This window comes from Medicago sativa, chromosome 1, assembly GCF_051527215.1.
Source record: "Medicago sativa cultivar Bolivia chromosome 1, Bolivia_mono, whole genome shotgun sequence".
NCBI lineage: Eukaryota > Viridiplantae > Streptophyta > Magnoliopsida > Fabales > Fabaceae > Medicago > Medicago sativa.
The window spans coordinates 72,865,921-72,879,777 of record NC_140749.1 but is presented as its reverse complement, the minus strand read 5'-3'; the positions used below and the strand labels follow the sequence as shown (position 1 = coordinate 72,879,777).

Sequence of the window (13,857 nt, the reverse complement as noted above, 5' to 3'; positions counted from 1 at the left end):
TCCTATCATCCCAATTTAGCATGTTCCCTACAATATCAGAAGTTTTGTCAACCTTGAATCTACCCATTGGGAGATATTTCTTTATAAGTGAGTCTTGAATAAGAAGATGAACATGATAATTCAAAAATAGAAGATATGAATATGATGATTTTATAAATAATTTTAAAATATGGGTACACACCAAGTTCTATTCTTTCTCATCATTTTAGATAAATTGAATATAATAGGGATAACTGCGATTATGAATCTCTTTAAAATACTTTAGTATTCTTTGAATGAATTGGACCCTCTTATCGATCAAAAATATTTTACGGAATAAGTTTTGTCTGTTATTCTTTTGCACTAAAAAGAAAAATTCCCTCTCTTTAACGTCAAAAAAAAAAAAAAAAAAAGAATACACTCTCTTTACTTTTGAATCTGTACAAGCTATTAAACCATAGATATCATGTTGAGATTTTAGTGCACATGTCCATTTGGTGGAGTATTTATAGACACTTTATGATGAAGCAAGTTAGAATTAAGCTTACGACAAAAAATTTAGCATGTATATTTACAAGGTATGTAGATTTAATTAATAAACTGTAAAAAAATTACACACTCCAACAGTATATTATGTGATAGATTGAAATCAATAAGTTTTAAACTACACAAATAATGTAACCAAAAAAAAAAAAACTACACAGCTTAATCAATCATCGTAAACAAATCAAACATACGTATGTTGACAAATACAATAACAATAAAATTGATAGACAATCTTTTGTTGGCTTAAACTCATTTGTAATATTTATCGCTTTCTATTTATTAATTTTTTTAGTTATTGATCAAATTTAGCTTATTGTTAAATTGTCACGGTTTAAGCCAAAGGATTTAAAACAAACTAAACTCTTGTTCTTTCTATTATTAGTTTCTTCTTAGACGAGTGAGCCCCTTGGCCAAGGCTTGATACAACAACTTGAACAAACTTCTTAACCCCAAACAATCACCAACAACTTGAACTTATATTCTACCTTGCTCAAATTGTTATTCTCCGATATAAAAACCACGGAGATCTTCTCCTCCTTACTATCCCTCTCTTCTAAATAATTCAATTGTTATTATAATTAAATAAAAAATAAGTATATTTAACCATGATTTGTCTTCAAGCAAACAACTCTGTCTTTTGGTGCCTTATTTTACTTGTTATGGCCACATCTTTCACATCACATGTTAGTTCTACCAAGCAATCTAAAATAGAAGGTACGGAAATGAATGTGATTGATCAATGTTGGAGACTTGATCCTGAATGGAGGAAACATCGGCAACAACTTGCCACTTGCTCGGTGGGCTATGCAGGAAAAATGATAAACAACATAGGTAAAGGCCTAATCCATTATAAAGTTACTGATTCGAGTGACCACCCTTTAAACCCAAGACCTGACACCTTAAGATATGGAACTTCTAAGATTCAATGTAAAGTTTGGATCACATTTCAAAAGGACATGAACATTAATCTTGTGAGACCCCTTCTCATTAGTAGTTTCACCACCATTGACGGTCGAGGTGTCGATGTCCACATTGCTGATAATGCATGTTTGATGATATATAAGGTAAAATATATAAGGTAAAAATTAATAATCAACTCAGTTATCTTCACAAGTTAGTAGTGCAACAATTTATGTATAAAAAAGTGCTACATATGTTGTCCTAGATAAAAAAAAAAAATTATACACCATCATATTGTGAAAGATGATCCAAATTTTGAAACAAACACAATTTGTATTTATTTTGTTGCCCCTGACACTTATATGACATTAAAACTAGATATAAATTTTATATTTTTTCTCTATCTTTGTCAATAAGTTATTTTCCTTTAGTTTGCACAATCATTGTTACAGTTTTAAATTTTCTTCTTATTATATTTCAAACACATATCTATCACTTCATAACTTAGAATGACATTTTTATTAGGAAAATGCTAGATATCAAGAATGGATTTTCTTGATGAATTTAAGAATGACATGGCAGAATAATCACCCTTAGATTTTAATCTTATTTATTAAAGTTTCATAAAAAATATATATATAACACCCACCACCCCATGATTTCCGGCCAGGCTGAGATTTTATTGGCTAACATTAATTTCGGGACAATTTCTTGATAAAATCTTTCTTGATAAATAGCATTGCTCTTTTTATTATTTGTTATTAGGCAACCAACATAATCATCCACGGAATCAGGGTTCATCATTGTCGACCTCAAGCTCCTGGAATGGTGATGGGTCCCAATGGAAACATAATGCCATTGGGTCAAGTGGATGGAGATGCAATCCGATTGGTTTCAGCTTCAAAGATTTGGATCGATCATAACACACTTTATGATTGTCAAGATGGTCTTTTAGATGTTACACGAGGTTCCACTGATGTAACAATCTCCAACAATTGGTTTAGAGAACAAAACAAGGTTATGCTTCTTGGACACGATGATGGATTTGTTAGAGACAAAAACATGAAAGTGACAGTTGTGTACAACTATTTTGGGCCTAATTGTCACCAACACATGCCTAGGTAATAATTGATAATTATAAAATTAGTAGTTTTTTTTTTACAATAAATTAATTTAGTATTTAAAAGTTAGATATGAAAACTGTATCAATTATTTTTATTACTAACTAAGAACATTTACAGAATTCCTTACGGATATGCACATGTTGCGAATAATCTCTACATGGGATGGGTGCAATATGCAATTGGTGGAAATATGGAACCAAGTCTTAAGAGTCAATCAAACCTTTTCATAGCACCAACAATAGGGAATAAGGAGGTAATTATTTTAATCATACATATACTAAATTTTTATGAATGTGTCATTATTATAAAATGGGTACAATATGTTATATTAATTGGTTAATTAATTAATCGTAATATGTGTAGGTGACATGGAGGAAAAATAGTAATGAAATTGGAGATACGTGAGAATTTTATTCAGTTGGGGATGCTTTTGAAAATGGAGCATCATTTATAGAAACAAAAGATGGTAATGTGACAAAACCCAATTATAATCCGAAACAGAACTTTGAAGTTGTTGATGCCAAATTTGTGAGATCATTGACTAGATCATCAGGTGTGTTACGATGCAGTAAAACCTCAATATGTTGAGTTCAAATTCGCGAAAAAAAAAAGAAGATTATTTACCTCATGATGATATTACTTTGGGGAATAGTATTCATTGTGGCTAATGGAGATACTATTAAAAAAAAAAGCAAATATAGCTACATTGCTAGAGTATGGGTTTCAAATTACCATTGAAGTCAATTTGTTTTGCTAATATATTGAAGCTTCAATGTTTCTATATAGAGAACAATGTAATGAGTATGTATATATGAAATTAGGCTTGTAGCATACTTTAGAGGTTTGATCGAGGATGAGACTCTATAGGTTGTAAAAAAAAGAGTAAATTATACTCTCCTCCCCTCAAAGATACTTGAATTACACTCTCCTCCCCTCTTATGTTAAAATATACACTCCCTTCCCTTGAAAAGTAAAGTTGATACTCCTCTCCCTTTTGAGATTCTTGAATTTCAACACCCTCCCTTAATAATTAAATATACACTACACTTTAATATATTTTAACATAAATAAAACATTTTATAATATATACTAATTTTGAATCACGATTTAAAAAACATAAATTTGTTTTTTTTATAATTTATATGTCAATTATAATTAAATTTAAATATTTTTTTTATTAATTTTATAATTTGGAGTATAAAATTCATATTTAAATAAGCATTACTTTAGTTATTTTTCACATATTTTAATTTTATTTTGGGTTGTTTCATATTTTATAATAGGATTTTAAACTACATGCTAATGAAATTGGGAATTAAAAATAGTGAAAAATATGTATTCAAATTTTGATTATATTAAAATGAACCTGTAATACTATTTTTCTTCAAAGCGCGTTAGACTATTTTTTTTTCTAGATTATTAGAAATAAAAAAAATATTGAGGGATTAAAGCGTAGATTTTAACATAAGAGGGGAGGAAAATGTAATTCAAGCTTCTCTCAAGGGAGGGGAGTGAAATATTTTCTAATATGTTTTGAATAAGAAGGAAGGAAAGTGTATATTTTAACATAAGAGGGGAGAGAAGTGTAATTCAAACATCTTTGAGGGGAGGAGAGTGTAACTTACTCTAAAAAAAAAAAAACAGAGTCATGTAGGTAATAATGATATTTATGTTTTGCATATTTTGCAAAATATAATTTTGTAATTTTTTTTTTCACCTTTTACCTTTATAAATTATAATTAGCGTAATGAATGAATCCATGACCCAAAAATTCAAATCATTTGGACTTTGCCCCACATTACTTACAAACACTCAACTTTTTTTTTTTTTTTTCCACTTGAAAACAAAATGCAATTACTTACAAACACTCAACTTGTTCTTGAACTAACTCATACTAATTACTTCAACATTAAACCTTCGTTAACTCATAAGAATTGGACCATCGTAAAATATTCAGATGGTTGCCCTTCTCCCCCTAGTTCATAAGCCCCTCAGATCCTACCATAAGCTAGCTTCCGATAGTGTGTTTTATCTGTTTTGAGAAACATAGAGGACGGGTTATAGCCATCAAAAGATGCTTGGCTCATGACTCGTATGCTTGATTCATCGTCTTATTGTCCAGGAGGAACATTCTAAAAGGATGAATCAAGGAAGAAAATGAGAAAGTCAGTCTTTAGACCTTAAACCTTAAGCAAGACATATGGTTTGCAGAGGTCACAATAGTTCCATGTAAAACATAATAAAATAAAGAACAAATTTGAACAATACAATGTCATGTTTGGACTTTGGTCATAAAAATATAAAAATATTTTGTATGCTCAATTCGTAAAGCAAGAACCTCGAAGTTCATGGATGAACACGGTCGAGTGAACAATAACACCAAAGTTTATCGATAAACATGGTCGAGTAAAGAAGAGCCTCGAATTTCATGGACAAACATGGCCCGGTAAACAAGAACTTTTGAATCCATGGATACAATCGTTGAGTAAAGAAGAACCTTATCACCGATAAAAATGGCTGAGTATATAAGAGTTTCGAAGTCCATGGATAAACATGGCCGTCTAAAGAAGAACCTCGGAGTCCATTGATAAACATGATCAAGTAAAAAGAACTTCGGAGATCATGGATACACATCCGAATAAAGAATGAGTAAACAATAACCTTGAAACATACATACACATGACTGAGTAAGGACTTTCTCATGGTTTTCAGTAAAATTGTGCTTTACAAATGATCCTTTTGGACAAAAGTGTTATAACAAAAAAGAAATGATGTAACAAAGGATGCTTGTTAAGAAATGATTATAATTTTACCATCTCTAGTTAAGTTGCTAAATTGTTAACAAATTTAAAACAATTCGAATACTTTTTTCATTAAGTTGAGTCAGCCAACTCCATTACAAAAGTGATATAACAAAAAGATAAATACAAATTATAACGGAACGTATTACTCTAAGCATTTCACCCTTATAAGTCTCATGATTGAAGACCCTTATAAAATATTCAATAGATACGATACTAGGTTTAGAGGACTAAAATCTCTTGTTGGCCAAGCTATAGCCATCAAATGATGCTTGACCGATATCTATATACTAAGCTCATCATCCTGTTGTCCATAATGAACATTATAAACGGAGAAGAGACTAAAGAAAAAAAGAGGGAAGCCCAATCTTTGACCTAAAATATACTCGATTTTGAGCAAGACATATCATTGACACATGTGAGTAAAGTTCCTTCCAATTTTTGAATTTTACAATCTTAATGTGCCGTAAGAAATGAAATCAAATTACATAAATAAGAACTCCATGTTCAATTCATGAATACATGGAGCTAGCTAACAATAATTAAGGCGATAAGGAATGCATCTCAACCTCTAGCAAAAACAAAAATAAGTAAAACAAAAAATATTTGTTTGTTAATTAAGGTCTGTTTGTAATTTTGGAAGATAGTAACCACTTGGTGAAATTTTGCAGGGTAGCTTCGTCAGCTCTGTAGTGATTTTGTGTGAACTGAAGCAATTGTGACCATGTGAAATCAGGATATTGTTTTGTCCCATCTCTACTCACAATATCTTGTGAGGGTCTCACCAATTTGTCTTCTTTTGGGCACAGAAAGAATGCTAAGGACCTCCTCTCTTTGTACCTATTAACCACTGCCCTATGCAAGCAACTCTTGTATCTACCATTTGATAATGCCTAAACAAACAAACAAAATAAGTTAAGAATTGGTACACCTGCATACCTTAATTATACACACGGTCCTTGTCTTATAAGAGCATCCACAATGGAGACCCTCAACTTTGAGGTCTTAAATGGGTCCCACATCGACACATCACTTTTTTATTATTTTTTAATAATAGTACCTAATAGGTACTCAACCACTACAATGGAGATCCTCCAACAAAAGGTCTAAATAGGACCCACCAATAACATTAAAAAATCAAGGTAAATTGCAATTGAAAAACAATAGTACAATGACATTGATTATTTTAAGCAAAAGTAATGTGGGACCCACTTAAGCATTGAGGTCTTAAGTGAGACCCTGGGTCTTAGAAGACCCCCAAAAAATTTCTCCACAATGGGGATACCTATTAAGTACCGGGTCTTAAATAGTTAAGACCCTACCATTGTGGATGGTCTAACCAACTTCATCATATGTATAAATATTATCCAAATTATTTACCTAGATAGTGACAATGTACTTACATATCTTAGAAAAAACTCTTCAAATTATTTGTCTACTTTTGTCCACTTACTTTTTCTAATATTACAACTACCTCCTAGCTTTACTCACAACCAACCGTTTATAAACCTTCTCATTAAAACATAAACTTTCTTTCTTCCAATTAAATAATCTATTAACAAAGAAAGCAGTGGCACTCATTCATTTCTTGATATAGGCTTTTTGGCAAGAAAAGTGATCAATACATAAAAAAAATTGGGCATCTTTCTATTAATTCAAAATTTAAATTTGCTTTAAAATAATTAAATTAAATATAAAGAAATAATATAGCATGACATTGAATGATTAAAAGATAAGTGTGCGTTCAACAAAACTTCAGATATCAAAGTGATCCCCTAGATATAATAGCTAGTATTCATATAAGTACGGTGACTTGTTTGATATTCAAAACTTTAAAGATTAATTCAAAAATTTATAATTTTAAAATTATCAAGTTTCAACGAGCAACTTGAAGAGTAGTTCCAACAATTTGAAAGTTTAGTCTATTTCTTCTTTCTTCCTATCTACTAGTATACATCACTCGTTTTCCAAATAATTGAGGCATGAAAACGGTGTTTTTATCCATTTAAGATGTGTGATGGTTGCTGCCTTGCTATAATAATTAATTCGAATAAAATAATAACATATAATCTATATATGATATATATATATATGCTGCCTAGGATGAAAAATGTGGCTTCAAATGTATGCAGATATAGATAATGATATGTTCTAATACATGAGGTTTGACCATTTGGTTTGTTAATTTGCAATCATTTCTTGAACCATGACATACAAAACATTTTTATCAATATCCATTTCAAAGTATGTTTGACAAAAAAATTAAAATAATGCAACAACGTATTATATACACCGGGGAGACTTTAGGATGGGTGGACATAGTCTCAAGCTCAGATTTATCGCCTATAATATAACATAAAACATATATTTAAGGATTAAAGAAAGCATGCTAATTGGCTCAATTGAAGCTTTTTCTTTCAAAAGATATAATAGTCACTAGTGTACTGTTTTAGAGAATATTTAGCAAGAGCAGATATACACCTAATCATACTTTAGTAGAAAATCCCTCAAATTTTAGACGACCAATGATTGATATAAAAAGTATGTCATACACACTTACACAGACACGCATCGATGTAATACTTGAACATATTGTTACACATTTTGAGCAAATAGTCACTTTAGTCCCTGGCTCTGCACCTCGCTGTCACATAGGTCCCTGACTCAGGATTAAATACAAACAAGTCCCTGACTCTACACTTCCGTTATCACTTTAGTCTCTGTCGTTAAAAAAATCTGTTAAGTGATGATGTGGCACGCTGACAAGGAGTATGACGTGTCACAGAGACTAAAGTGAAAGTAAAAAAATGGTCACTTTGGTCCCTGAATCGAAAATCAATATCCTCAATTTACTGTTAGATCCCTACCTGTGTATACTTACTGTCAGTTAGGTCCCTGAATCGAAAATCAATATCCTCAATTTACTGTTAGGTCCCTGACTGTGTATACTTACTGTCAGTCAGGTCCCTGATAGTAAACACGAAATTAGGGGTTAAAATCCAAATGAACGTCTGAATGAACTACAAATGCTTACATATTTCTTGCCAACTCCAAGGGCCGGGTCCGAGGCCAACTATGTGATGTTTGTTAGTTTATTTATGTACCGAAATTGCTAAATTATAAGCACAACTGTGGTGCGATATTTTGTTTAATATTTTGCTGAATCATTATGTAATGACTTGTTGAATTATATGCCCAAATATGTTGCAATAATTTAATTACTCTATGGTTGACATTAATGACTTAATAGTTATGTTATGGAAACATTTGTTATTAAACTATGTAATCATTTTTATAAGTGTTATAATAATATTTTGATATTTAGCACAAATACCTTAGTGTTGAGTAAGTAGCATGTTAAACTAACAACTTGCCAAGGATCTTAGTGAAATTTCGTGTTTAATGTCAGGGACCTAACTGATAGTAAGTACACACAGTCAGGGACCTAACAGTAAAATGAGGATATTGAATTTCGATTCAGGGACCTAACTGACAGTAAGTATACACAGTCAGGGATCTAACAGTAAATTGAGGATATTGATTTTCGATTCAGGGACCAAAGTGACCATTTTTTACTTTCACTTTAGTCCCTGTGACACGTCATACTCCTTATCAGCATGGCACATAATCACTTAACAGATTTTTTTAACGGCCGGGACTAAAGTGATAACGGAAGTGTAGAGTCAGGGACTTGTTTGTATTTAATCCTGAGTCAGGGACCTATGTGAGAGCGAGGTGCAAAGTCAGGGACTAAAGTGACTATTTGCTCTACACATTTTCTTTTCTTTTTTGAAGGGAAGTTACACATTTTCATAACATTTTAGGGAATTATAGTTGTATTTCAAAATTAAAAGTTACTATAATATAAATAAATATAAACTATTAGATAAATTTAAAATTATTTGATTTACTATAAAAGTACCTCAGGTCAAAAACTTTAACAAAACAAAAAAGAACGGTTAATCATAATCTTATTTGGTGTTGGATTCTTATGAGATTTGACATGAGTGAAAAAATATTATTAGTTAACCATTATAAGAACATGTGCACGATAAAATTGCATTACTGACTATTTTTTTTATTAAGACATGTGTGTAAATATTAAAACATGTGTGTAAATATTTCATACACGCATCAATACTTGGACATATTGTTACACATTTTCATTTTTTTTAAGGGAAGTTACACATTTTCATAACATTTAGGAAATTATAGTTGTATTTCACATGACATGTGTTTAAATATTAAAATATTACACAAGAAAAATATAGTCATATATAAAATTTTCACATCCTTTTTGGTATTGATACTCTTGTTTTTAACGGAAGGCATCTGTGTCTCATGAGTTTAACCTAGTTGATAGGGACATTGCATAATATATGCAGTGATTGGGGTTCGTACCCAACACTCCACGGGTAAATTGATAATCACTAAGGTTACTTACAAAAAAAAAAAAAAGGAAAGAGAATTGTAATATAAAATTAGGTTGAAAAGTAAGCAATCTCCGTTTAATTATTGTTCGAATTAGGGTTATCTAAAATTATACTATAACATCTAACAATAATGCTCATGTCCTATTCCAATTTCACCGTTGTAATTTGATCATTCATAATTTGACGTGGAAATTAAGACTTAATTAGGGTTTTGAGATGATGAGAAGCAGAATCTTTGATGTACTTAAAAGTGTATCTGCTCAGTCAGTGTTGATTGATTGCAAGGGGATCATAAAATGTCAGAGTTACAGACAGCCACAAATTAAAGATAGAGCAATGATATTCTAACAACCAAAAATCAACAATTTTTGTGACAACCACCAATTTTCAAAGGAAAAGTAGATAGTGACACAGAAACCAAAGCAATAGAGAGAGAAAGTAAAAAGATAATGTGAGTATGAGAGATAAAGTTGTCACATAGGTTGTCACAAAATGGTTGTTAGAATATCATTTCTCTTAAAGATATGGAAGCATACAAAAAATAACATTTTGTAATTATTATTATCATGCATATGCATATGATGTACGTAATGCTATAGTAATATTTTGAGAGGTCCTACATACCGTGAAAGTATCACCAATGTTAACAACAAATGCATCTGAACGAGGTCTAACCGTCTGCCATTTCTGGTCAGCAAACACATCAAGCCCTCCAACTTGATCTTGGTGAAGTATTGTTAACGTTGTTGGGTCACAATGTGGTCCTGTCCCTAATGCAACACTTGGTTCTTGACATGATGGGTAATAGTTGCATCTCATTATGGAACAACCATCTTCAAACAAGTACTTAAAATGCAACCTATCTAATCCCAAACTTATGGCCAATATCTCCATCAGCTTCATCCCTAATTTCTTCATAGCTTCACAATACTTCTGGAATGCCACTCTGCACAATTTATGATGCACAACAAATTATTACAACTCATATATGTTGTGTGTGAGTTGTAGTGTATATACCAACATTACATTGATCCGTGTGAAATTAGTCGGACTTGAAATCTTTAAACAAGTAATCTTCGATCAAACAAGTACTTGAGTTCGAGTATGTGGAAAAAAAAACATAAACAATCAAGAGATTCTACTAAAAGTGATATGTGATCTTAGTGCCCAACGACGAGTGATCCAATAGATTTTAGGTCTCTGATATCATATTAACATTTAGGTTGATCTTAATTCAATCATACAAAATATACTTGTAATTAAGGCGATGTATATCTATTCACATATAAATAATTTTTCATGTTATATCTCATGGACTCTCAACATAATTTTTTTATATAGCGGGAATCAAACTCGATACTCTAGGGTTTAAAACCCTCAAAAACACTACGCACACACCAACCATTTGCGCAAGATCCAGACGGTATTTTATGACTTTTATTTCATGATATATTTGAATAAAATAAATAATTTTTTCTTCATAAAATAAGAAACTTGGGACCCAAATATATAAAGCACAATATAATGAATTATATTATATTCTTACCCAGTTTGTTGAAAGTCTTCTCCCAAGGTGGAGTCAAAGTAGTTAGTGACAGAAGGCTCAAAAGCATTATTATCATGAAAAGGGAAAGAAAGTGTTTCCTTCCAAGGCAATTTAGAGGAGAACCTATCAGCATGTGCACCAGAATAACCCCACATTGAACCTTTTATCTTACGAGCAATAATTTTCTTATCAATTGGTTGCTTAAAAAAAGCATCCATTTGATCATAAGCTTCACCAATGAGACTCAAATCAACACCATGGTTAATCACTTGAAAAAATCCATGAGTTGAACAAGCTTTGGATATGAGCTTTGCAACATTGTTTGTGGCTTCTTCATTACCTTTAAGGAACCCATCAAGGTCTATCAATGGCGCTTGAAACTCTTCATTTGCATTCACTAGATACTCTTTTGGCCAAACGAAGTTCATTGGAACGTTACGTTGTTTTTGTAACCAAGAAGGGTCGTAGAAATTATTTTGAACCATGTTTTGGTGGTTTGGACTAGACACTAAGCAGAGACCAGAATCCATGACACAAACGTTAATGTGGGAAAAAAAAAATAAATTAATTGTAGTTGAGGAAGTTAAGGAATGTGGAACTTAATAATTAATAGATACATGTAGATTGGTGGATTTATATATATAGGCACAAATATAGGCCAAGAAATGGCATGTTGAAGCATGGATCCATAATGCAACTGCAATAATTAAATTGCAACAAGACAAAAAATACTTTAAAAAGTGGAATCAAAATTTTTGTTACATAAAAATGAAATGAAATCGAATTGAAGGTCATGCTGCATGCGTGAAAGGTCTTTGTGCCTGAACTTGCACGCTTTTCTCGACACGCATTAAAATTTAAAAACTTCCAAATTTGGGAAGAATGCTTGATTTTATGTTGGAGCAATGATAAAAAGAGGGATGAAATAGATTGACCAATGGACTTTTTTCATAAAGTATATCCAAAAAACGTGAAAGGTCTTTGTGCCTGAACTTGCACGCTTTTCTCGAAACGCATTAAAATTTAAAAAGTTCCAAATTTGGGAAGAATGCTTGATTTTATGCTGGAGCAATAATAAAAAGAGGGATGAAATAGATTTACCAATGGACTTTTTTCATAAAGTATATCCAAAAAGCATTGACTGTTGTATTAAAAATTAGTTGACTTTAAATAAAATAATAAAAATTAAGATTAAAATATAAGTTGACATTTTATTTCTAGAAAAAATAAGTTGACTTAAAACATAGGATTGCATTTGTAACCAAAAAAAAAAACATAGGATTGCATTTGCATAAGTATGGAAAGAATGTAAAATTAGAGCAAACTCATTTTTAATACTAAGACTAAGATGTAAGTAATTCGTGTTTATGAAGTGTGAGTTCTATTTTGTCAATAAAGTAATAAAAATTGGCTTAGATGGTGAGACATATGTTACCCCCTCATGATTTGAGGGTATTTACCCTTCATGATATCGACCAATCAAATTGAACAATGTATACTCTATTAACTAAATCAAATATGGAAAGATTTTTTACATATAATTTGTTATTTGCATCTTTACCCCATATTCAATTAATGTGCTTTTATTTTTCCAATCAAAAAATTTGATGAGATATTTTATTTCCATATTTCAATTGTTTAGACTAATTTTGTTCTTCTCTTTTCTTTAATGTTTTTTGTTTCAAATTTTTATTTTTCCACAACTTTTTTGCACCATATCTTGTTTTTTTCAAGCTTGGATCCAAAAAATAATAATTCCAAAACTTTATTTTTTTCTGACATCAATTATATATTTTTTTCTTAATTAGATTATTATATATTATCATATGCTTTTTTTTTTAAGAAATATTATCATATGCTTGTATCTATCAATGCTTGTATCTATCAATATTAGTCTAAACATTATCTTATTTTATCTATAAGATGACCAAATGCTTTTAACTTAAATTTTTTTTTGACAAGTTATAAAAAACGAAGACTTGTTTTAGTTTTTGAGAAAAATTATAAGACCTAATTTAGTCTCTGAAAAATATATAATTCACTTTTATATTTCCAGAAATATAAAGAGATACAACTTAGTCTTTACTTTCTTTACTTTTTTTATCGATGAAAGAAAGATAAAGGAAACAAAATAAGATACTAGCCATTTTTTTTGAAAGATTCTAGCAATTATTTAGTAGTATAGTATAAGAGAAAATTAAATAAAATCATGATAGGAAAGACATGTGTATTTATAAAATAGAATAAATATATTTAAACAAAAATTAGATATGATAAAAATAAAAAAATATTTATTTCATTACAATAAATATAAATATATTCTTTAACAATTTTCAAAATATATCATCCAATTCAGGGGAAGTCAAACACTTTTCAGTCAATGTGATAACCACAATTTTGATTGATCTCTATTTAAGTCTCATTCATTGTTGCTCATACATTCAAGAATAAATTTCAAAATCATTGTCAAAAAAGGAACAAACCACATTTCGACTAATCACGGGTTAAGTCTCATTATAGTTCATCTG

At 30.5% G+C, this 13,857-nt stretch overlaps 1 protein-coding gene and 1 pseudogene across 1 annotated transcript; one reads left to right on the top strand and one right to left on the bottom strand.

The window, feature by feature from the left end:
- The first annotated feature begins 1,130 nt into the window (after positions 1–1,130).
- Positions 1,131–3,137, top strand: LOC146957167 (pectate lyase 1-like; annotated as a pseudogene).
- A 2,582-nt stretch (positions 3,138–5,719) lies between these two features.
- Positions 5,720–11,944, bottom strand: LOC146957166 (gibberellin 20 oxidase 2-like). The gene is made up of 3 exons (XM_085734535.1): positions 11,330–11,944; positions 10,408–10,729; positions 5,720–6,243 (listed from the first exon to the last, which is right to left on the bottom strand). Exons 1-3 carry the CDS (start codon positions 11,857–11,859, stop codon positions 5,968–5,970), a joined length of 1,128 nt encoding a protein of 375 aa, XP_085590661.1. The 5' UTR covers positions 11,860–11,944; the 3' UTR covers positions 5,720–5,967.
- Positions 11,945–13,857: the final 1,913 nt, after the last annotated feature.

Excerpts from the sequence above, each read along its gene's own strand:
- LOC146957166 (XM_085734535.1), bottom strand. The coding sequence starts at position 11,859 with ATGGATTCTGGTCTCTGCTTAGTGTCTAGTCCAAACCACCAAAACATG. Across the intron at positions 10,730-11,329 it reads GAAGACTTTCAACAAACTGG|AGTGGCATTCCAGAAGTATT; the intron begins GTAAGAATATAA and ends TAAATTGTGCAG. Across the intron at positions 6,244-10,407 it reads ACATTGGTGATACTTTCACG|GCATTATCAAATGGTAGATA; the intron begins GTATGTAGGACC and ends TTGTTTGTTTAG.